At 37.7% G+C, this 23638-nt stretch overlaps 3 protein-coding genes across 3 annotated transcripts; 2 read left to right on the top strand and 1 right to left on the bottom strand.

The window, feature by feature from the left end:
• Positions 1-1642: 1642 nt before the first annotated feature.
• LOC122026249 (protein ENHANCED DISEASE RESISTANCE 2-like) lies at positions 1643-3273 on the bottom strand. The gene has a single exon (XM_042584917.1). It carries the CDS (start codon positions 2625-2627, stop codon positions 1740-1742), a length of 888 nt encoding a protein of 295 aa, XP_042440851.1. The 5' UTR covers positions 2628-3273; the 3' UTR covers positions 1643-1739.
• A 5202-nt stretch (positions 3274-8475) lies between these two features.
• On the top strand, positions 8476-9845 carry LOC122027856 (WRKY transcription factor WRKY51-like). The gene is made up of 3 exons (XM_042586867.1): positions 8476-9242; positions 9325-9453; positions 9532-9845. The coding sequence occupies exons 1-3, from the start codon at positions 8578-8580 to the stop codon at positions 9686-9688; spliced, it is 951 nt and encodes a 316-aa protein (XP_042442801.1). The 5' UTR covers positions 8476-8577; the 3' UTR covers positions 9689-9845.
• A 2176-nt stretch (positions 9846-12021) lies between these two features.
• LOC122027064 (7-dehydrocholesterol reductase) lies at positions 12022-22335 on the top strand. The gene is made up of 13 exons (XM_042585884.1): positions 12022-12185; positions 12955-13177; positions 14195-14250; positions 15240-15342; positions 15430-15495; positions 18813-18926; positions 19770-19896; positions 20249-20349; positions 20486-20611; positions 20706-20770; positions 20938-21019; positions 21104-21186; positions 21985-22335. The coding sequence occupies exons 1-13, from the start codon at positions 12094-12096 to the stop codon at positions 22049-22051; spliced, it is 1305 nt and encodes a 434-aa protein (XP_042441818.1). The 5' UTR covers positions 12022-12093; the 3' UTR covers positions 22052-22335.
• Positions 22336-23638: the final 1303 nt, after the last annotated feature.

The raw sequence follows: 23638 nt of genomic DNA, 5'->3' as shown, positions 1-23638 counted from the left end.
CTTGAAGTTCTTGGAGGTTTTTCCAAGTCAAGAGACGGATCTACAGCAAGAAGAAGAAAGTTAGGGTTAGGGTTTTCTTGTGCATACTTGTAAGCGTTTGCTTATATTTTGTTTCCTTTCCCGTTCTTCTTGTAGTGTGAACTTGTAAGGCTTCTCCGCCTTCGGTAGTTACCGTAAAGGAGTGTTTTATTAGTGGAGGGTGCGTGAGTGTGTGGATCCTTGGATTAGTCACCTCTTCTTGAGGTGGATACCAAGTAAATCCCTAGTGTTAGCGTTGTGTATTTGTTTCTTTGTATTTTCCGCTGCATTTCATCACAAGAAGCAAGCAACGACGAGCACGAGATCACGCCGAGTTATTCCCCCCCCCCCCCCCCCTCTAGCTACATTTCGGTCCCAACAGTTCTTTGCAAGATAAGTAGGAATATCCAATTTTCAACATATCATAATTTTTGATTCATAACTCATAATCAGGTTTTGTCTGAGTAAGAATTGAAAAATCTAAATTTGTTATTATAGAACCCATAACAGTCAAGTTTTAGATAAAAAAATATTGTTTAAGTCATTTTCAGATGATCGAACATCTTTTTATTATTTTGTCATTTCTATTTTTATGGTATTTAAGATATTTTTAGTATGTTAGGTATTTATGAATTAAAGTTGCCCTGTGTACGTAATTGTTTGAGAGATTTTTCTCTATAGTGAATAAATTTGCTTTTTTAGTAAAATCTAGAAAACAGTAGGTTTCTCTTTGATTTTGATAGTTTCTTTTTTTTTTTTACTTTCTCCTCAAATTTTCCTTCTTGTTAGCCCATCTTGGGAAGAATTAGGGCGTCAAGGACCGCAATGATGCTCCCAGGCTGCGTCGCAGTTGTTTATCAAAAGAATCTTCCTTTTGCTCTCCAGCTCAAGAATGGATTTAAAGTTGCTGGTTAGTTAGCTAAATCCTTATCAGAATGCAACTGTGTCTGCATCCAATCCATTGGAGAAGAATTTATTTTTTACATATATGGTTTTTGAAATGCAAGTTAGGTGCGCTTGTATTGCCTGATTATTACTTCCAAGTCTCTATTGTACAATTATCATGTTACTGAAACATATAATAAAATGCACCAAAAGAGGCATTTTGAGGGACTACAAAACAGCTTATAAAAAGTAACATTAGGAGGATGCTCACAAACAACAACAATTTTGAAATGAGTAAGCACAGAAATGGAATAATGTGATGCCATAAACCTGTAGATACAGACACAAGCATGCAGCACAGAAAGTTTAGTGGTGGTTCATGCTTGTAGTTGTTAAGATCAAGACTGATAGATACATTTGGCATATCTACAAAGCTAGCAGAGAGGTCGTCCGTAAGTTTGAGCTAGAAGAATTAACTGACAGGAGGTTGTAAAGTCTGGGGAAATGAGGGCTGAACTGGAATAGCTCTGAGCCAGCTCTGCTAGGGATATAAAGTGTTCATATTTACGGGAACTGCTTCTGAAGAGTTCTGGCAAACCTAAGGTCGAACTGTTGCAGTTCTAAAATTGGGCTAATGTGCTCTCAAGGTTCTAACTTAGGCCACAAAAATTAATGATTGCAAAAAGGAACAAGTATGCGAAGCATACAACTGATGCAAATGTAGCCTAAACACAGAAAATGAATCGAATACTTAGTAAAAACAATTAGACAGCTGACGATGAGTAATCGTGGATAATTGAATAGGATTACAACTAGATTGATTCTTCACTAAGCAGCTAGTGAAGAATGCCTAACCGTCCTTCCTTTCCAACGTCTCTGGTCTCCACGTATCTGGCGGAACTCATCTCCATTTGCGCCACCCGAACCGCCCCAATAAGCCGCTCCGGCAGCTCCTCCTCCTCTTGTGCTTCCACGAGGAAGCCCATATCGATAGTCACTTCGGTGACGCAACCTAGAGCGATGTGAAGGATAGCAGTGGCAATGGCGGAGCTCCCGATGTCGACATCGATCTCGAGGTAGTTCTCCCCGCGGTGGTAGTTGCAACTGAGCGCCTTCCCCAGGAGGCATGCGGCGTGGTTCCCCACGGACGTCCTCACCAGCCACGGGCCCTTCACGATCCGGTTCACGATCTTGAAACGCGCGTTCCTGAACGCGTCGTCGCCGTGGATGAAGCGGTACAAGAGGGATCCGGCCGGGATCGGATCCTCGGCGGCGTAGTAGAACACCGCGGAGTGGCATTCGCGGCCTGGGATCTGGAGGTTAACAGCGACGACGAAAGCCTTGCGGGCTCGGCCGAGGGAGTGAGCGCGCCGTAAAGCGGTGGCGATGCGGTTGTCCCGGCGGCCGACGACGTTATCAAGGCGGTTGGCGGAGCGAAGCCAATCGACGCCGGCGGGCCGGAGAAGCCACTCGCCGGAGGGGTACTTCTGGCGACTGGAGAAATAGTCGGGGCCGCGTAGCCGGAAGAAATCCCCAGGAGGGGAGGCCCAGCCGTTAACACCCTTGTGGAGGTCAACATGGCGCAGGCTGCCCCCCTCGATCGCCTCCCGCCGCCAGTCGTAGCTGGGATCCTCCACCACGGCCAAGGAGATCACCCGCGTCGGTGCGAAACCGCTGGCATCCTCGTAGGCAGTGTCGTTTGGATTCTTCGTCGTCGGGCACATCTCCCGCGAAGACGACGCTTTCTTTTAACCTTTTCGGCCTCTGTCTCGCCAATTTAACATGTGTTATTACGGCATACGCCATCGCTTTATTGTCGCCCAGAGAAGATCTCTTGCATTGCCACTGCTACCCTTTAGATTGAGATTTGTTTGGACCTTGGCCGACTGCAAATAGCGGAGCCACCTAACCGGCCGGCGGCTGTAATTTTCGTACAAGGCGATCCGCTGTCACGTAGAGTGCAAGACTCAAGATGGTTGCCTTACCTATTCCGTAAACGTGTTCCTCCACGTTGCGTCCCAATAAAATTGTCGTCTATTTGTCGCTACGTGATGTCATTTGTCGAAGTCACTTCTGATAATCCCCTCTTTGACTGCGTCCGCCGGAGGGCCGGAGGGCCGCAGCACGCTGTTCCTACAGTGCAGTTGGTTTGGCGCGGCGCTGTGAAATTATCGAGTCATGGCCGCAGAACGATGTTCCTACAGTGCAGTTGGTTTGGTGCGGCGCTGTGAAATTATCGAGTCATTGCCGCAGAACGCTGTTCCTACAGTGCATCTGGTTTGGTGCGGCGCTGTGAAATTATGGAGGTGAGTTGGCAACGGAGGTTTTGCAGAAGCAAATCCAAAATGCGAGCTGGAGGGGAATGGAGCCCACCGGTAGCAAAAAAACAACATGCCACCGTGACAATAGCACTTCTATATGGATTGGCGCACTTGCTTGGAAGGGAACCGAATGTTGGGGATGAAAATCTGACTCACAATATTTTTTTTCGAATATGTTCAGATATTGTTCTTGCTAAAAACCAATAATATTGCTTTATGGTTAGATCATCAACATCAATATCCTCATCCAAAATTTAAAATTTAGAATAAAAAACTATTTTATTAAATTTAGATATCTATTTTCTACTACATGATACATATCTTTCCTATAATTTACCATATGTTTTTTTTTATATTATTTTTTCTCTTCCCTTCATAATTTTTTATTATTAGATAGAGGAAAAAGATAGAGGAGAGAGAAATTTTTTATTAATAGAAGAAGGAGAGAGAAATTTTTTATTATTAGAGAGAGAAGAGAGAAATAGTATTTTAATGTTTAGGGAATGAAATTCATTCCCTAAATTTAAAAAATTACTATTCATAAAATGTATATTTAAGGAATGAGTAGGGTACCTGATGCGGATATTTTTTTAATGTAAAATAAAATTTAAGATAAAAGTTTAGTTTAGGGTAATTGATGTGGATGCTCTTATATAACTATCTATTGTTTCTAAACATCACTTCTCGTTATTTGAATGTTTCTTAATTACAAACATAGCCCTGCGCCTCGGGGGTGGATCCTCTGGTCCACAAAGGCTGGACCATGAGCCTTTACATTGGTGGGAGACAATGACCCCCCACCTGTTAACAAGTGGGGGTCATGGCCTCCCACCAATCCCCTTATTCCGATCCAAGAGCGGACCAGGATAAGGGGACCAGAGGATCCGGTCCCTTGCGCCCCTCCCTAGTGCCTCGTATGAATTTTCCATCCACCACCCAGTCTTATCTCAAAACCTAAATGCCTAATTACCTTCAGAACAATCTACTTCCCAATGGCGCGGAGGACTACGCCGAACATCGGCAGCGGCGTGGTAGCAAAAGCGGTGAGCATCTATATTGGCTGAGAAGACTACGACGAACAGTCTCTTGCGACTTAGCAGCACCTTGATTTGGCCGCCTGAAGCCGAGGACGTAGACTTAGAGCTACAATAAGATGGAGCATCGAAACCCGACGAGCAGGAACGAGGAGAAAGAAGAGGACGTCGGCTTTGAGGAACTCGATTTTGACCCCCGTTTGACGCAAGCGATGTCGAAGAAGGGCATCAACAAAGTCACCCCCATCCAGCACGAACCCATCCCTTGATCCTGGTGTGCCACTTTTCTATTTCTGTTTTTAGGGTTTTTCTATTATGTTGGACTTGAGAAAATAGAAATCATAAGAGAAAATCCTACAAAAAATTAGGAAAAAGATAAGGTATACTATAAACTTAATATCATCAATCCAGATTTAACTATTAAAGCACATGACTTGAAATATACTAATTGGAAAATGTAAAAATGCAAAATGCATATTACTCTAGTCATAGAAGTCCTGCTTTTGTTATTAACAAAGGAGCAGGATAAAAACGCGAGGTCAATCCAGAATGGTATTCAATTATAAATGCCTTAATGATAATTGTCATGAAGACGAGTATAAAATACTAGATGAGGACCAACTACCCAACAAAATCCATAAATCAAAATGGTATTCTAAATTTGATATGAAATCTGGGCTTTGACGAGTTAAAATGCATCCCGACTCAGTCCCTTGGGCAGCTTTTTCCTGCCCCGAAGGATACTTTGAATGGTTAGTTATGTCTTTTGGCCTTAAAATAGCACCTCAAGTTTTTCAACACAAAATAGATGATATTTTTAGATTAGTAACTACTTTCACTTGCGTGTATATTGATGACATTCTAGTTTTCTCACGCACCAAAGAAGAACATTATGTTCATCTACACATAATTTTTAACTTATTTGAAAAACATGACTTAATTGTCTCACGAAAAAAAGATGCAATTAGCTGTAACATATATAGACTTCTTTGACAGTCTTATTGGCTAGGGAAAAATTACACTCCAACCTCATATTTCCAACAAGATTTTGTCCTTCCCAGATAAAATAAAAAATGTAAAAACACTCAAATCCTTTCTAAGCTTACTTAATTATGCTAGACCATACTTGAAGGACATTGACAAATTAAGTGGTCTGTTATACAATAAAACCTCTTAAACTGGACAAAGGTATTTTAATCAACAAGACATTGAGTTGGTTAAACAAATCAAAGTCAAGGTACAACATTTACCCCAATTAACTTTACTATTAGGCTTAGACTACTTAGTCATTGAAACTGACGGATGTGAAATAGGGTGAGGTGTCGCTTTATTTAGTAAAAAAATCAAAATATGACCCTAAATCTTCAGAAGCTCTTTACCGTTATACCTCTGGAAAATGAGCGAAGGGGTTAGAGTTTTTTAGGTAACATTACCGACGGAATTAAAATTCCATCGGTAACCTTTAATTTTACCGATGGAATAAATTATTCCGTCGGTAAAATCCTTGATTTACCGACGGAATTTTTTCTTCCATCGGTACCAATAGGGTTTATCGACGGAATGAATGATTCCGTCGGTAAAATTAAAGATTAACGACGGAATTAAAATTCCATCAGTAATCTTACTTTCTTTTGTAGTGTCACGTCTTCATATCCTTGAGGTTTGTACTTTTATAATTTCCTTTATTCCTATTATTACAATTTTCCCTTTTGTCCTAATTTTCCTTCATATTCTAATTATTTTATTTCTCAAATACTTGATTAATTGATTTAGATTTGTGGGTATGATATATACCTGATATTTATTTTCTGTTGTTGGTTATCAGGAATTCAATGCAGGATTATTTGATTATTTAATAGCAGCAGATGACAGCCCGACAAAGGAGAAGGAGCCAAAGGAGAGGGAAAATAAAATGTCATCAAAGAAATCTAAAAAACAAACAAGGCACAAAGTAGATGGAGAGTTTGGAGGTGTCAGAGGAATTGACTTCAAGAATGTATTTACGGTATGGTGATGGCTGCAAATTAAATGTTACTATACTCACGTACTGTCTTCCACATTCTTGGACATTTCAGTTATTTTCTCCATACAAGATTAGCATGTGTTACCACATATTCCAAATGCATACTTCTCTGAAAGATTAGTGGACTTGCCTTATTTTCATGGCCTTGCCAAACTCTAAATTTTCATGTCACAATTGTTTTCCTTGACAGCAAAAACCAAGCTTTATCCCATCCACTAGGCGGGTTGGCTAATTGTTTTCCTTTACACAAACAAAAAATTTGCACAATATTGAACCTTATTTTCATGACCCTGTTAAACTTGTGAGATGGAATTCTGTGATTGATCAGATGTAAGCATGGAACGTACAGAAGGATGGTCAAATTAACTATTTAACCTCGTAGGCATCTTTGGACTTGCCTTGCTAAGATTCTCCAATATGCAGTGACCTATTATCTATCCAGATTAATGTTTTTATCTTTTTGCAGAATAAAAACTTTTACTCTTCTTTTTGGAATCAAGTCAATCTGAGATTTTTTTATACATCTATCAAGCTATGTTATGCCTCACTACAGGTAATCAATTTTGACATGCCAGAAAACTCTACTGGATACATTCACAGGATGGGACGAACAGGAAGAGCATTTAACACTGGTGTATCTGTCTCCCTTGTAAGCATTTCACTCTATTAGATTTAAATACTGCAATAAGTTCTGAAATGACCCAGAAATGTTCTTTTACTTGTCGCAAGAAATAGGAATCATGTCATCTGTTCATTAAAACAACAGTCCCTAGTTCTTTGTATTTTAAGTTTATATTATTAGCAATTTATCTTCTGTATTTTATGAGTCGATCTTTTAAAGCATGACAAGTTGCTGAGCAAGAAGGATCCTCCATCTCATCTACGTGAGGTTCCTGAATATCTTATTAATCGGACAACCAAGGAAGCTAGCGGCCTCCTAAAACTGTCCATGGCTGCCATGGGAATAAAAACCTCAAAGAAGCGTCCCAGATTGAAACGGGGATTAGGTATAAGCAGAGATCCCCTCAAAACCTTCCCAGTTGAGGTAACTTCTGCTTGATAATATTAAAAGAACATTACTTGCCATTTTGCCAAGATCACTGCTTTTGAAGGCCAAAAAAATGCGCTTCTTTCCCTTAAAGAGGTTCGGAAAATTATAATTATTCAGTACGAAAGGAAGATTTTTTTCCCTGTACTTCATCAAAATGAACTCTTCTGGGGGTAATTCGATCATATATTTCATGTGACATGAGCCTGTTGTCTGTTGTGCCATCATCAATTATAATCCGGCTCATTCAAGGTGGACTGTCTGTAGATCCACGAAGAAAAACCGGAATATCCCCCAAGGCAGAACGTAGTAACTCAACCCCTCTCTTTTGGCCATCAGCGAAGGTGCAAATTTGGGTATACAATTATAATGGCCGTCTGTTTCACGCCAACGTTCGGGCCCCGCTTTGACGTTTGTCTCTTATGCTTCATTATTTTCCGTCCACATCATAATGGCAGTACTGTTATTTTATTTTCATTAATTAAACGTCAAACTCAGACATCGATTATGGTCAACGCTACAGCTGAGTTCAGTGTGCCATCCACCATATTTTATTTCCGCATTAACTTATTTAAATCTTAATAAACGCATTAAATTAAATATAATAGTAAATTACAACGGATAGACTTCTAATAAAATATTGAATAAGATTTTAAGACCAGCAGCATTCAAAATTAAAGATAAAAGTCTACTACGACTGAGATAATTTTCAAACATGTGATCTTGAGAAAAAGAAACAGGTGTCAGGCCAATGATTTCACTCAACGGTCGACGTCGGAGGTGGAAAATGGGTAAGCGATGAATACGTGGATCATTTTTTTCCTTGATTTCTTTATAGATATTCTTCGTTATTTTATTTTATTTTTAATTAAACACGCAGGACGAGGAAGTCCACCCCCACTTGCTGTCCACCTAATTTGTGGACCAATAGCCTCAAAACTCAACTCAATATCTTCTCCTTGTTGCACAATGGGTCCTGCATACGGCGACAACTTGTCTAGCAAATAGAAGAAATGGTAAGAGGCGGGTGTATGTTGGCAGAAAGAAGAAGAAGAAAAGGTGATAACCAAAATTGGATACAATCACGAGGAGAAAGTGAGCGGTATCAGCCGTTGGATGTAAGGCTGCCTTTGACTCGAATCTTAGTCGTCCTCTTTATAAAACATTCCATCTTCCTTGCTCCGCCACTCCCTTCTTCCGTCTTTCTCGTGTTGCTCGTTTGTTAGAGATTCGTTCGGCCGGCGCTCGATGGCCGTCGATCTGATGAGATATTCCAAGATAGACAACCAGATCGCCATCCAGGAAGCAGCCTCCGCCGGCATCCGCTCCATGGAGCATCTGATCCAGCAACTTTCGCTCCAGCAGCAGCAGCAGCAGCAACCGCTCGACTGCCACGAGATCGCTGGTCACGCCGTCTCCAAATTCAAAAAGGTCATCTCCATCCTCAACCGCACTGGCCACGCTCGCTTCCGCCGAGGCCCCACTGCGCCGCCGCAGCCTCCTCTGCCGGAACCGTCTCCACCCGCAGCCACGAAGACGATTGCTCTTGCTCCGATCCCGCTCAGCGTCAAGCCCCCAAACCACCCGCTCTCGCTCCTGCCTCCGCCGCAGTCGTTGACGCTAGACTTCACGAAGCCGGCCACCGCCTCGGCTAGGGAGTGCTTCAGCATGTCGACACCGATGCCGTCCGCCACGTCGTCGTTCGTGTCGTCCGTTACAGGTGACGGCAGCGTGTCGAACTGTACGCTCGGACCGTCCTCCCTCCTCCACCCTCTCTCTGCTGCATCGGCTGGGAAGCCGCCTCTCTCATCCACGAATAAGCGGAGGTGCCACGAGCACGACCAGACCCAATCGGAGCACGTAGCTGGAAAATACGCTGTTCCCGGTGCTCGCTGCCACTGCTCCAAGCGAAGGTGAATAGAGCCATCTCGAAATCCATCCTGTATCAATTTATACATCAATTCGCCCCTAACGAATTAATCCTCGATTAAGCAGGAAACTGCGTGTTAAACACACGATCCGCGTGCCTGCGGCTGATTCGAAGGCGGCGAATATCCCAGCCGGCGACGAGTACTCGTGGCGCAAATACGGGCAGAAGCCCATCAAGGGATCCCCATATCCAAGGTAACTCCTTTCCCAGCTCCGCTCCGTCTAATCCCGATCAAACTGGCACGGATCGATCTTACTCTCTTCAAACCGCAGGGGTTACTACAAGTGCAGCACCCTGCGCGGCTGCCCTGCGAGGAAGCACGTCGAGCGTGCGCCGGATGACCCCTCGATGCTCATCGTCACGTACGAAGGAGAGCACCGCCACACTCCCTCCGCCTGCATCCCGATCTCTGGAGCCGCCGCAATGTGACGCCGTCTCAGTGCAGGCCTCGGCCGTCTCCTCGATCCCCTTTCCCATGTTGTTGGATTCGTGGGCTCTCTTCCGCTGCCTTTCGACGAGGAGAGAGGTTTTGTTTTTTGTAAAATATTTTCTTCGTTGAAGAAAAAACCGAAAAAAAATTGACCAAGCGGCCGGTGCGTATCAAGTGGCAGTCTTTGTCGTGTAGCGGGCTCGTAATTAATTGGGTAGGATTGAAGAGCGTTTTGAAATCCGGGGATTGAAGTCTACGTCTTCCTAATGCATACCCGAAGAAATATAACGGGTCCCACCGGAATCGAATATGGGTAATCAGTTGCGTAGCTCGCACTAAACTGCGGGTCGTGCTTGAGAAGGTACGATAGCAGAAGTCAAAAGACGATGAAGATACCGGGGCCCACTGCCTGGTTTACTGGTGCTTACTGACGGTATTTGTTTATTAAATGGCGGTGAAGGTGGGTGGGCCACCTGAAGCATTTCCTAATGCTGTATTATTTGGCAAAGTGATATTATTTTTTACGATTTAAATATTTATTACATATTTTTTTTATTTCGGTTTCAATGCTTTTATCAAAACTTATATTTTAAAATTTTTTAAGGATCTATCTATTTATTTAAAATTCCTTTTAACCATATTTAAAATTTATTTTCTTTCTTCACATTTCTAAATTAGATAAGCTCTTTTAAAACTGTGAAGAAAAAAAAAATTGTTAGATTTTTGCTAAATTGAAAAAGGATAAATTTATAGGAAGAGATAGAAAAACATTTAGAGCCGCATTTCCCGCCTCTCTTACACTTTCATCTTTCCGTCCTATTTATTTTTTATCTTTATATCCTTCTCTTATTTTCTTGTCCACGTTTTTTTTTTAAGTTTTGTTTCTTTTTTTTATTGGGTTTATTTTTTTAATCAGTTTTTTATCAATTTTTTTATAATTTTATTCTTTTTGAATAATTTGTTTTTTACTATATATTTGTAATTTTTGTTTATTATTTAGTTGTAGATTTTAGGAATTATTATTTATAAAAATTTTAAAAAGTATAAAAATATGGATGAAAATAAAAATTATATATATATATATATATATATATATATATATATATATATATATATATATATATATATATATATATATATATATATATATTCAAATGAAAAATACATGTAATAATAAAAAAATACACAAGAATATATAAAAATAGAAATTTTAATCAATTTAAAGGGAAGAGATGTTCTACATATGTTAAGGGTTGGAAGGAGGGTAATTTAAAGAGAAAGTTTTAATATGTGTCAAGTGTTAGATGGTGGATAATTTAAAGGGAGGAGATGTTCTGATATATGTAAGGATTGGAGGGTGGGTAATTTAAAGAGAGAGATTTTGATTAAGAGTTGGAGAGGAGTAATTTTAAGGGAGGAGAGGTTTTGACATGTATTAAGGATTGGATGAGGACAATTAAAATGTCGAATTAGGAAAATAATTTAAAGGAAGAAAGATTCTGAGTAAATTAAAAAATTATATAAAATATAAAATAAAAAAATTAATAAAATAATAATAAACAAAATTGATTAAAAAATAAAATTAAATAAAATTAAAAAAATACCCGTATAAAATAAAAAATTAATAAATAAAATTGATTAAAAAAATAAAACTAAATAAATATGAAATAAATTTTTTAAAAAAATATAAATAAAGAAGTTAGGAGTATAAATGTTATTTACATGAGATAAAATTGGAAAAGGAAAAAAAAAAAAAGCTGCGTCAGAGGGGATGGAGTGAAATTTACAAAAATAAATTATTTTTGTAAAGAAAAAAATAAATTATCTCAAAATAAGTGATTGGACCTTTGATTTATTATTGATATTCCGTATACTTCTTTTTTGAAGTATAAATTATCTATTGTTTTAATTATATTTAGTAATAAACTTTAAAATGAATTGTACAAGTATTCAGCGTTAGTGGGCGCGGAATGGCTTTGCTTCTCCATGCTGGCAAACAAGATTCTGTTATTTTGAAGCCGTTACGAAATGGCTTATTCCTACAGACAACTTTCTGTTCCTTCGAACCCGTTCCGTGCGAACGACTTTCTGTTATTTTTCTGTTTTACCTGCGGTAGCCCTTTCGTCGCCAATTCCGTGTTTTTCTTGTAACACCGAAATGCCATGTCTATAACATGGATATAAACTCATCGTCACAATGATATACACGACGATGTAAGTACATGACGGTAGTGGCATTCTTGTGAATAGGAAAAAGTATGAGGTGAATCATCGGAAGTGTCAATTTCTCGGAAGATAGGAAGAGATTAAATGGATCTCGTCTGCGTTTCGTCGTTTTAATAAAACAAATCTCAGCAGTCAAGCCAGTTCGACACCAGTATCAGCAGAGAGGACGACGACTGAGATGGGGGAAACGAAGACAGTGCATTCACCTATCGTCACTTACACTTCCATATTCTCGCTCCTCACGCTATGCCCTCCCTTCGTCATCCTGCTGTAAGATCTCTTCGCTCTTCATTTTCCCTGCCCTTTCTCTCTGATTTGTTTAGGTGATTGCAAATTGTCAGACTATAACTGTGAAACTAGGCGTTCTTTTCAGCATACCGTATGCTCATTAAATGGCGGAGCCAGCCCAGGTGATCTACCCGGGCTGATCTCAGGGTGTGGGCCACAAGCGCCGACGCCGACGTCGTCAACGTCTTCGCTCCGGCTAGCTGCCGACGTTGACGTCGTCGCCCCTGGCTAGCCACCGACGCGACGTCGCCGCCCCGGGCTGGCCGCCCATTTTTCTCCCTTTCTTCCACTGTAATTTTCTTCTTCACCGTCGTTGGCTACCCGGGTAGCCATGAACGTGGCTCCGCCACATAGTTTTGGTTTATCTATTTCGTCTCCAACTAAGAAATTTAATTCCTTATCAAGCTCATGCTTCAATTCTTGGGAGGTATCACTTTATATTTATAGTTATTAGCTTCCTGGTTAATTTGGAAAGGAGTTAGCTAAATATGTCGCCTCATGCCCATCTGGATCCTTTTTAATGTTTCCTTAGTGGTAAACTTGTATAAATTCATTATACTCGGATGCCAAAGTTTCTCAAACAGCATGTGTTTTTGTTCGATCCATTAATGGATAACCATACTTTTTCCCTTGTACAGTTATCCTCTTCTTTATTTATATCTTTAGGCTATTTTCTTAATAATGAGTTGAGGATCTAATTACTTTCTGGATGCAATGATCATATTGCTCATGTCACTGTTCTTTGACACAGATGGTATACGATGGTTCATGCTGATGGCTCAGTCCTGCAAACCTTTGAATATTTTAGGAAACATGGCCTGCAGGGTCTCAAAAATATCTGGCCTGCACCTTCCCTCATTGCTTGGAAGATAATTGCTTGTTTTGGTGCTTTTGAAGCCATACTCCAGCTTGCACTTCCTGGAAAGAGGGTTGAAGGTCCGATCTCTCCTAATGGAAATATACCTGTCTACAAGGTTTGTGTTAATTAACATCAAGACTGACATAACACCTCAGAAATGCCGTTCACATACCTTTTGTTTAAAGAATATTTATAAAATTAAAGCAATGCTTGATCTTATAAGTACTTCCCGCTCCATTCGGTCGAGGCCCCTGTTTATGTGCAATTTCTGTTAGTATAAAATAATGATCCTCTGAAAGGTTATATATATGACCTTTTGAGTTATGTACTGATGTGGGTATTCTACACTCTATTGCTTAAAAATTATTTGGAGTCATCTATGATCCTTGTGTTCACCTGAATTTTTAAAAGAAAATTTCACCATATTATATATATATGTATATTGGATTAGAGTATTGAGTAGTTAGAAAATGGCATGTCAAAAAAATTATTATAGTAGACATGATTGCTAAGATGGATATGAGTCTACCCTGCATGAGCAACTAGGTGTAATTCTAATAGATTGTAGAATGAGAGAATATATTGTGATGGTCTTATGGTCCAAAAGGAACTCTAGTTAATGTAATTAAAAAGTGATTTAAGAGATCCAATGATTCTGTTAATATAACCTCACGTAGATTCCAATCATGGAATAAGATTCATGCAGTCAGGTCTCAAAATAGTTAGGACTTACATGACTTGGTGGTGATAATAATGATGATGAAGAGTGTACATGACCTTGAATTACGTGTGTTGTTTGTTAGGTATCCAGAAATGTATAGTCTAATAAACTACTTGGTCACAGTCATTCAAGACCACATATCATTGTATAAGTTTTTTATTTCTTTCTTGTTAATTTATGTACTTGTGATAAGTATTCTTAAAAAAACAAATAGCTAGTAGATTTAGGATGTTGTAATATAAAGATTGTGTAGTAAAAGGACACCCCATTTATAGAATTTCTCAATGCATATACTTCTGTCTAGCAGCTTAGAGATCCCAAGGCCTATTTTTCTTTCACTTAAGGAGACTATACATTTTGAACAATATGAAGTCATTGTTAACATAAGTTCTTTCTTTCTTTTGATTGCAGGCAAATGGGTTATTAGCTTACGCTGTAACATTAGTAACTTACCTCGGCCTTTGGTGGTGAGTGTTTTGAAAATATATAGTGCTAAATCTGTATGATTCACTAAGTACCTGATTATCTTCACATCTCTATGTTCTTTTCTCCAATTTTTTTTTCTTCAACTTGAAATTTATCTTTTCCAATTTCTGTTTTTGGAAAACACAAGCTATGGAGATTGGTTTGATTGCTATTTGTTGTAAGTTTTGAAGGTAATGGCAGTCTTTTTTATTTTATATACTAGCATATCACTTAAACGGCTACAAGTATGCCACTTTTTCCAAATTTAATAGCACATGGTAAAGTCCTATCTTGTGATCAAGCTTCACAAAGCATATACAGAGGCATAAAGTCATGCAGACAAAGACTGAATATTGTTAGTAAAGTGCATAAACTCTCAAGTATTTGGATTAATTAGAGTTGAAGATGTAAGGGGTGGAGGGAAAAAGGAAATCTTTGTTAATGTATTAAAATGATTTTATAGATTTGAAAATTGCCAATGATATAACTTGCATAGAGCTTAATGGATGGTTAAGATCAAGACAACCGACCTTGAATAAGTAGAACTAATATGACTTAACGATGATGATGAGTTGCATATGCAACATATTCAACGTGCTGAAACACCACATTTACATATCTGGTTGTGGTTACATGTTCCTGTAAGTTTCCACATCTCTTCCTAGAAAATTGATAGTATTAATGATAAGTCGCCATGATGATTACCATTGTTATTGCTAAATTTGTTGATCTCCTATGTTTAACTCATACCTCAAGTATGTAATTAAATGGTTTAATTTCATACTTTTTCGTATTGTTGTGCATACGTAGGATTTTGTTTCTCTGCAAGGAGTTAGATGAGGGGTTTATAGACACCTAGTTGCATCTCTTATTTTCCTCTACATGTATGCACATTTTTTGATGTCGGTTGCCAATTCATGTGTATTTATCTTTATTTTAACATACTTCTAACTTTTAACTATGACCAGTGCTTCTTGAATTATCTTTGAAGGTTTGGAATCTTCAACCCAGCAGTCGTGTATGATCACCTGGGAGAAATTTATTCAGCACTTATTGTGGGAAGCTTAGTGTTCTGCATTTTGTTATACTTGAAAGTGAGCTTCTGTAAATTTCAATCTAGCTTTTCCTATGGTTATTACTATCCTTTGTTCCTAATTTGAGATGATTGTTTTTCTCCAAAGGGTCATTTGGCACCATCTTCTTCGGATTCTGGTTCATTAGGGAACTTCATAATTGATTTTTATTGGGTGAGCTTTCTTAACCAGACATCATTTGCAGAGTTGATGCGTCATTGTTTTTTTCTGGATTGATTGCACATAAAATAATCAGATAAATGCATCTGATTGATAATTTGAGATACTATGGAGTATGCAAGGGCCTTGCAAATATTTCAAAAAAAAAAACAAATGAACATATTACAATGGATTTGTTGATTTATTTTTTAATCACTGTTACCTAATCATGGCAGGTTATGTGCCAATGCTTAAACTTTTATTAGCTATATTTGATAGTGAAGGATTTTATCTGTTACTTGTGCACAGATGTATCACTATTTTTACATATTACAATTATGTTTGCATGGGTGCACTCTATTCTTGTATTTCCATTCTCTGTACTAATGGTTACATGAGATTTCTCCAATCTGCATATAGATTAAACTATATTTGTGTATGTTAAAGTTTACTTTGTAGAATATGTAGCAGTCTTACTTTCTTCTGGTTGTCTCTTTAACCAATTGATTCCCTTTTGCTTCTTAACTGTGCATGTTTATCCTCAACAAACATTAAAAAAGCACGTCTATTTGCTAAAGTCAAATGTCATAAATTCAATGTAGCCTCATTCATTTTCTTTTTTAGCATAGAAAGTAATATATGCTCTTGATCACAGACTTAAACAGGAAAATCACTCTGTGATGTGTTTTGCTGAATAGTTAAGTCTCAATCATTAGCCAACACCAGGGAGCAGAACTACCCAAGACTAGTAGTTAATGCTCTAGATATTTCCATGGGAAATTGTGCTATAACATGTTTTGGTGTTGAGGGTTTTAGTCGTAAAAGGAGTACCATGAGATCAAATTGCACTGGAAAATGCAATTTCCTTAAAAAAAAAATTAGTTAAATATTTATGTTTAGTACAAATGAATAACCTTATTTGTGACTTCATTAGTATTTTATTTTCAAATGTTTCATTGCCTACTCTGTATGTGTTTGTTCGTGATCCAAGATATGTTGACTTAAGAGTTCAGAGGATATTTTCTAACCATATCTACTTGTGGAACCAACTGAATCACAAAAAACCTTCAAGTATTTTTTCCATTATGTGAAATCTTATGAAATCGAAAAGAATGCCTGATCAATGGAGGATAGTACTCTAGTTCCCTTATATAAGAACAAGGGAGACATACAAAATTGTGCAAACTATAGGGGTATTAAACTAATGAGTCATACTATGAAACTTTAGGAAAAAATAATAGAAAAAAGATTAAGGAAGGAGACCACAGTGACAGAAAATCAATTTGGGTTCATGCCTGGAAGGTCGACAATAGAAACTATACATCTCCTTATACAATTAATTGAAAAATATCGGGAGCAAAAACAAGATCTACACATGATATTTAGTGACTTAGAAAAAGCTTATGATAGAGTCCAAGAGAAATTATATGGAGAATTTTAGAAAAGAGAGGTGTTAGCGTAACATATATTGAACTAATTAAGGATATGTATGAGGATGTAATGACCAGAGTAAAGACTTCAGGCGGAGTAACTGAAGCATTTCCAATAAAGATAGAGTTACATTAAGGATCAACCCTAAGTCCTTATCTTTTTACACTAATTATGGACGAACTCACTACGCACATTCAAGACACAGTACCGTGGTACATGTTGTTTGCAGATGATATTATTTTGGTAGATGAGACACGTGAAGGAGTAAATGCTAAGCTATAATCTTGGAGGGAAACACTAGAAGGGAAAGGTTTTAACTTAGTAGATTAAAGACAGAATATATGGAATTTAAGTTTCGCAATATTAAAAATAATGAAACAATTGTTAAGATAGGAGAGGACGAGTTGTCCGGAACCAAGAGATTTAAATATTTAGGATCATTTTTACAAAATGGTGGAGGGATTGAGAGAGACGTCTTACATAGAATACATGCAGGATGGGTTAAATGGAGGGGAGCGTCTGGTGTTTTATGTGACCGTAAAGTACCTCTTAAACTTAAAGGTAAGTTCTATAAAACCATTGTTAGACCTGCTACGTTATATGGAGCTGAATGTTGGGCTATGACTCGAGCACATGAGCATAAGATGAGAGTTGCAGAGATGAGGATGTTAAGGTGGATGTGTGGACATACGAAGATGGACAAAATAAGGAATGAGAGCATTAGAGAGAAAGTTGGAGTTGCATCTATTGAGGACAAACTCCGAGAGACACGTTTAAGATGGTACGGACATGTACTTAGACGACTAATAAATGCTCCAGTTAGGCGATGTGAAATTATAATAAACATGCATATCAAACGAGGAAGAGGAAAACCAAAAAAGACTTGGTTAGCAACAATAAAACAAATAAAATTTATTTAAATATAGATGATGATATAATAGGAGATAGAGCTCAATGGCGTAAAAGGATTCATACAGCCGACCCCACCTAGTGGGAAAAGGTTTGGTTATTGTTGTTGTTGTTATATGTGAAATCTTATGAAATGATTTATTTAGAAATCTAAAACACTTGCCCACCAATATTCAATGTTGCCATATATTCACTGTCATGGAAAAAAAAATTCTCTCACATCCTTGGTCTCACTGCCCACTATAATACACATATGCATGTACTTCTGTTGCAACAATAGGATTATTTTTACTATGATGATGGGATCTTATATAATATCACATACATGTAAAAACTCTTTAAACATGGCTTAGAATATGATGTCTTTGATTTCGGCAACCACATTCTAGCTTTCATTATAAGGAATACCCAATGAATTGGGATGTCACAAGTCAATTTGAATATGGCGCATTGGAATACTTTCCTGCCTGGTCTCTATTTAAGCTTTTCAAGCTAGTTCTGCAGTTCCATGAACTTTTCAATCTCTAAAGCTCCATTCATGTTAAGTTGTTGGGAAAAGAGCATCTCGACAGAATTGAAATTCTCCTCTTTTTATCAGTAAAGTTTGATTTCTGGCTATACAATAAACACTTGCCTCACACTGCTTGTTCAATTTTCTTGCACGGAGAAGTATATTCACTGATATGAGGTCCTGGCAGAGGAAACCTTAGGTGGAATAGGCTATTCTTTGCTTTTAAATAATTGCCATTAAAACCACATGAGGATCTTGTTGATATTGTTGGACTTCCTTTTGCTCAACCATTTGGTTTGTGCCTTTCTTCATGCTAGTTTTTTCTAGCTATGTGTTGTTATCATGCAAGTTGTATCTCATGTATTAATATCCTTCTATAATGAACAAATGAATTACTTGGCAATGCTTTTCAGCCTAATTTTTCCTATCAATGTAGCTGCAATTTATACAGTTTGTGGACAATTTTTTTTTTCTTGTGCAGGGCATGGAACTGTATCCTCGTATCGGCAAAAACTTTGACATCAAGGTTTTTACAAACTGCCGATTTGGTATGATGTCCTGGGCTGTTCTTGCCGTCACATATTGCATCAAACAGGTCAATTTTATCTTTACATCTGTTCTTTGAGCAGTTGATAAATATAGCATATGAGGAAAGCACTAATATGTCAAACAGCATCTGGAACAATAAGAAAATTAATTGAGGAAGAAGATGCTGACTTTACAGATGTCTGTATCCCTGGTTTTAAGCTGGGTGATAGTGAGAAATTTTTCTAATTTTCTTAGTTTAAATTGCAAATCCTTCAGATGTCAGCCTACACTTTTTTTTAACTGCTATGGGTTCCTGTAGGTATTACTTACTTAGGGTTAAAAGGCCAATTGATCTTAGTTTTGCCCATCAATGCCTCAGCTTGACGTCCAGTTTGTTAAAAGAACTTTTGGTGGCTTACAAGAGAGTTACAGTTACCCTAATATTTCCAAATGCAGTGTTTAAAGGTGTGCCTTTATAGTTGGGCGTTGCTCTCATGCGAACCATGCTCCATATGACTGACTGTAGTAACCAATAAAGAACAAATGATCATTTGGGGAGTAGGTATTTTTTGCCATCGACTTGTTATCTCAAGCAATTAGGCACCTGGATGTAATGCCTTATGTCAAAGGATGGATTCCCCAAGTCGACCTTAAAAACACATGAGAAAGACAAAAATGACTGAAGGTTGTACAGTTGAGAGATTATTTGAAGCAAAACATGTAGAGTTTTCTAGTTAATTCACCTATGATGCTGATATCTGGATCAAAAGACAAGACAAAAAGGATAAACACACATGCAAGGAAACATTTAATATATTCTCTACCAACAATGAACTCAGCACGCATGATCACTGCTTATCAGTGGTTTGTTCAATTTAGTTTTGATTCTCAAATAATTTTTTACCTGCAGTATGAAATGAATGGTGGAGTATCTGATTCTATGCTGGTGAATACTGTGTTGATGCTTGTCTATATCACTAAATTCTTCTGGTGGGAAGCTGGGTACTGGAGCACTATGGATATTGCACACGATAGGGGTTGGTATATAATTCAATAATTCGTTCTTTGAAACTTTTTTTTTTCTATAATATCTGTTTTATGTATGCTTGTGCATAGTGATCAATAATTAGGATCAGGACAGATACCTATCTTTTAGCTTTGAATTTATAACCTATTATTGACCAATAAACATACCATATGAACTTATGAAGTTTGTCAGCTCAATACTTACTCTTCTTACCCCATTCTGATAGAAAATATTTCTAATTAAACATCAGCAACATTTTTCTAATAATTACAATCTAATCTCTACAGTTTTAGTTTTAGAGTTTGAAACATAAATCATTTTAAGTTTCTGATGCAAGTTTAACTGTTGCACTTTTCTATCAGCTGGATTCTACATCTGTTGGGGATGCTTGGTATGGGTTCCCTCAATCTATACCTCTCCAGGGATGTACCTTGTTAATCATCCTGTTCATCTTGGTACCCAGGTATATTTTATATATTCAAATTTCTCCCATGAATGATCTTGTTAAATGTAAATCTTATTCCTCTTTTTATAACTTTCTTGTGCCAGCAATTATGCAACATTTTTTGTAGCATCTTAATGTTTGATTATCTCTGTAGCTTGCAGTTCTCATACTGATATCTGGACTTCTTTGCATCTATGTTAACTATGACTGCGACAGACAAAGGCAAGTCTTTCGCAGAACCAACGGGAAGTGTTTGATTTGGGGGAAAGCTCCATCAAAGGTTTCGGGCTGTTTACACACCATATTCTCTTATGTGAATTTTTGTTTTATTTTTGAATATGCTTTTGAAGCTTTGAACATATTGATTCCAACAGATAGTTGCTTCCTATAAGACTGAGCAAGGGGAGACGAAAACTAGTCTTCTCCTGATTTCTGGATGGTCAGTCCTTATATAGGCAACATGTAAAATAAGATGATTTGAAATTGTATTTTCCATGTAACTTCATCTTTTGGATCAAAGATGGTCAAACTCTTTATGTTATGAAAGTTTAAGTTGGTTGCAAAGTAAACTTTGAATGCAATTATTAATTATTAGATTATGGGCAGGTGGGGTGTATCTCGTCACTTTCACTATGTGCCCGAGATATTAGCTGCATTCTTCTGGAGTGTACCAGCACTTTTTAACCATGCAAGTGTTTGTTGGATATATTCTATTGTCTGGTAGCATTCTTTGCCTATGAGTTTGATCTGATATTTTATTCTACTACTGCAGTTCCTACCTTATTTCTATGTGATATTTCTCATTATTCTCCTCTTGGATCGAGCGAAAAGGGATGATGATCGATGTTCATCTAAGTAAGTTATAAAAATATTCTTTGATGTTGTTTCCATATTTTTTTTCCCATCTAGGCACATGATAAAAATATGATGAATAATTAATGAAGTTAACATATTAAACAATTGTACACATTGATCAGCTGACTTATTGGAAGGTTTGTCCTTTACTATTTTATATGTTATTGTTGAAAAGAAAATTTCTCTTTTGATTGCTACTTTGTAAAAAGTGAGAGTTTAATGAACTGGAACTTCAGGGATTTGGGTCATATTAGAAATGAAGTTGTTCAGGTACTGGATGGATATACCATCAATAGAGCCATGGACAATTAAGTCCTGCCCTCAGGGCATAGCCGAGCCAGTAACCATATATAGTAGATTTGCATAAATGGACAATTACATCATGTTGTTATGGGCTAGATGATAACATCAATATACATCATATGGATATTCAATTTTTTGAGATAGCAATTTATTGAAATGCTTGCAATTTTTTCATCTTTTTCTCTACAAGTATTCTAGTGTAGAATTCACATCCACCTATTGCTGGAATTTAATATGGTTTCTTTATGATAAAGACTTAGGATTAATCATCTGTGGCTTCATGTATTGCAAGGCTTTATGCCATTCTTCCCTCGAACTCGTGAACTTCGTTGACCCTGTCAGTGTGGTTTACCCCTACCTACCCTGAAATTCCTACTTCCATCTGTCTTTGAATATGGTTAAACATTTCTGAATCCTGTAGATGAGCTTACTTGTGTTTCTTATTTTTATTCTTGACCTGTTGTAAATGTTGATGCAATGTTCAACTTGTGACAGGTACGGAAAGTACTGGAAGATGTACTGCGACAAGGTGCGTTACAGGGTCGTACCTGGGATTTATTAAATATTTCTGCTCGGTTAAGATTCACATGCTAAGTCAGATAAAAAAGATGGTATCCTTGTATTCAAATTTATGCAAGTGTGCGCTCATTGAGTCAACCCTTTACCATGTAGCATAATGAAATGTAGTCTAGACAATCTGACGTTCTGTGGGATTCCTTGGCCGTTTACGCAGTCTATCTAGCTTTATACTCTTTGTATCGTGGTTGATGTAGAGAGACGTTGGATTGGTTTTTGGAATGCTTTGCGTTGCCAGTAGTTTATGATGGTTGAATGTTATGCTGAGAACCAACTCTTCAGGCGCTTTTCCTCTAAGCCTATGCTTGTTTGAGGTGCTTGAATGACCTCTAAGCTTGATGCAAGCGATTTTCTATTGAGACCTTTCTTACTGCTTGCCTACATTTAATTAATGCAACTTAATTGCCTAATTAAATTATGCACGGTGGCTTGAATTATAGGTACTTCTGTGTTTCCCTAATAAAATAACAGCATATGTAATAATATATATGCTGCATTTTTTGTATAAATATAATCCTCTTTCGGAATGATAAATCATTTAGGAGAGGTAGAAAATGAAGAAATTCCTACAATAAATAAGGGCCTCTCTTGGGGGCAAATCAATTAGCACTTTTGGAATAGGAAAACAATGAGATAAGTTAGCTTCGGGTCATTGTTTTTTATTTGGAATAGACGGCATGTAAGTTAATTTAACAACTCACTTACTTCTAGCTGAGCTGAGTAAGGACACATAAATTATTATTTTTTAAATAAATGATAAAAACATAAACTAAGGGGGCTTACGGTGAGTAAGGACACATAAATTATTTTTTAAAAAATAAATGATATAAATATAAAGTAAGGAGGTAGAATTTATTTAGTTATAATTTAGATGGTTGTTAATCCAAGATAATAAAAAGTTCATTAATAAATTCCTTTGACAACGTCTAAGACGGAGAAGCTTCTTATCATAGTTAAAAGTTTAAAGAAAAGATTACATAATTGTAAGAATAGGTGTATTTTTCACAGTTGACTTCAGGACTCTATTTATAATTCAACAGTCAAAGTGACTATTTTATTAACGTGACAGTTCGGAGCGCCTCGAACAATTGGAGGTGCCTTCAAATGGATAAAGCTTTATCTATGTCAATGTTAATTTTTTTGATTTAGCATACTGGAGACGTCTCGAGTGATCCAGAGCACCTCGGCTACTGTTCATACGAGACACCTTGGATCATCTTAGGTGCCTCAGATAGGCTGAGCTGGACTTTGCAGTTTATCTCTTCGCCAACAGCTCCAACTTATTAGAGGTGCTTCTAGTTGACCTGAGGCACTTCAAATGACTGGTATTGTTCATCCAAGGCGCCTCTAGCCCAATTTGAGGTGCCTCGAGCATTGTTCATTCGAATGGTCAATTTCAACATTGACCATTCTTCATTCCTACTTGCTTGGGTGATGCTCCGACTGTCCAGAGTTGAGTTCACCAAAATTCAACTCCGGTCTTTTCCTCGAGTAGACTTCCTCCCTGTCTTCTCATCTCTCGGACGCTCCGTGCGTGTCCTTCTCATTCACAGGTGTACTCTTTCGTAGTTTC

The sequence above is a fragment of the Zingiber officinale genome, chromosome 10A (assembly GCF_018446385.1).
Source record: "Zingiber officinale cultivar Zhangliang chromosome 10A, Zo_v1.1, whole genome shotgun sequence".
NCBI classification, from domain to species: Eukaryota; Viridiplantae; Streptophyta; class Magnoliopsida; order Zingiberales; family Zingiberaceae; genus Zingiber; species Zingiber officinale.
The sequence above is the reverse complement of the archived record's forward strand: the minus strand, read 5'-3'. Positions and strand labels throughout refer to the sequence as shown.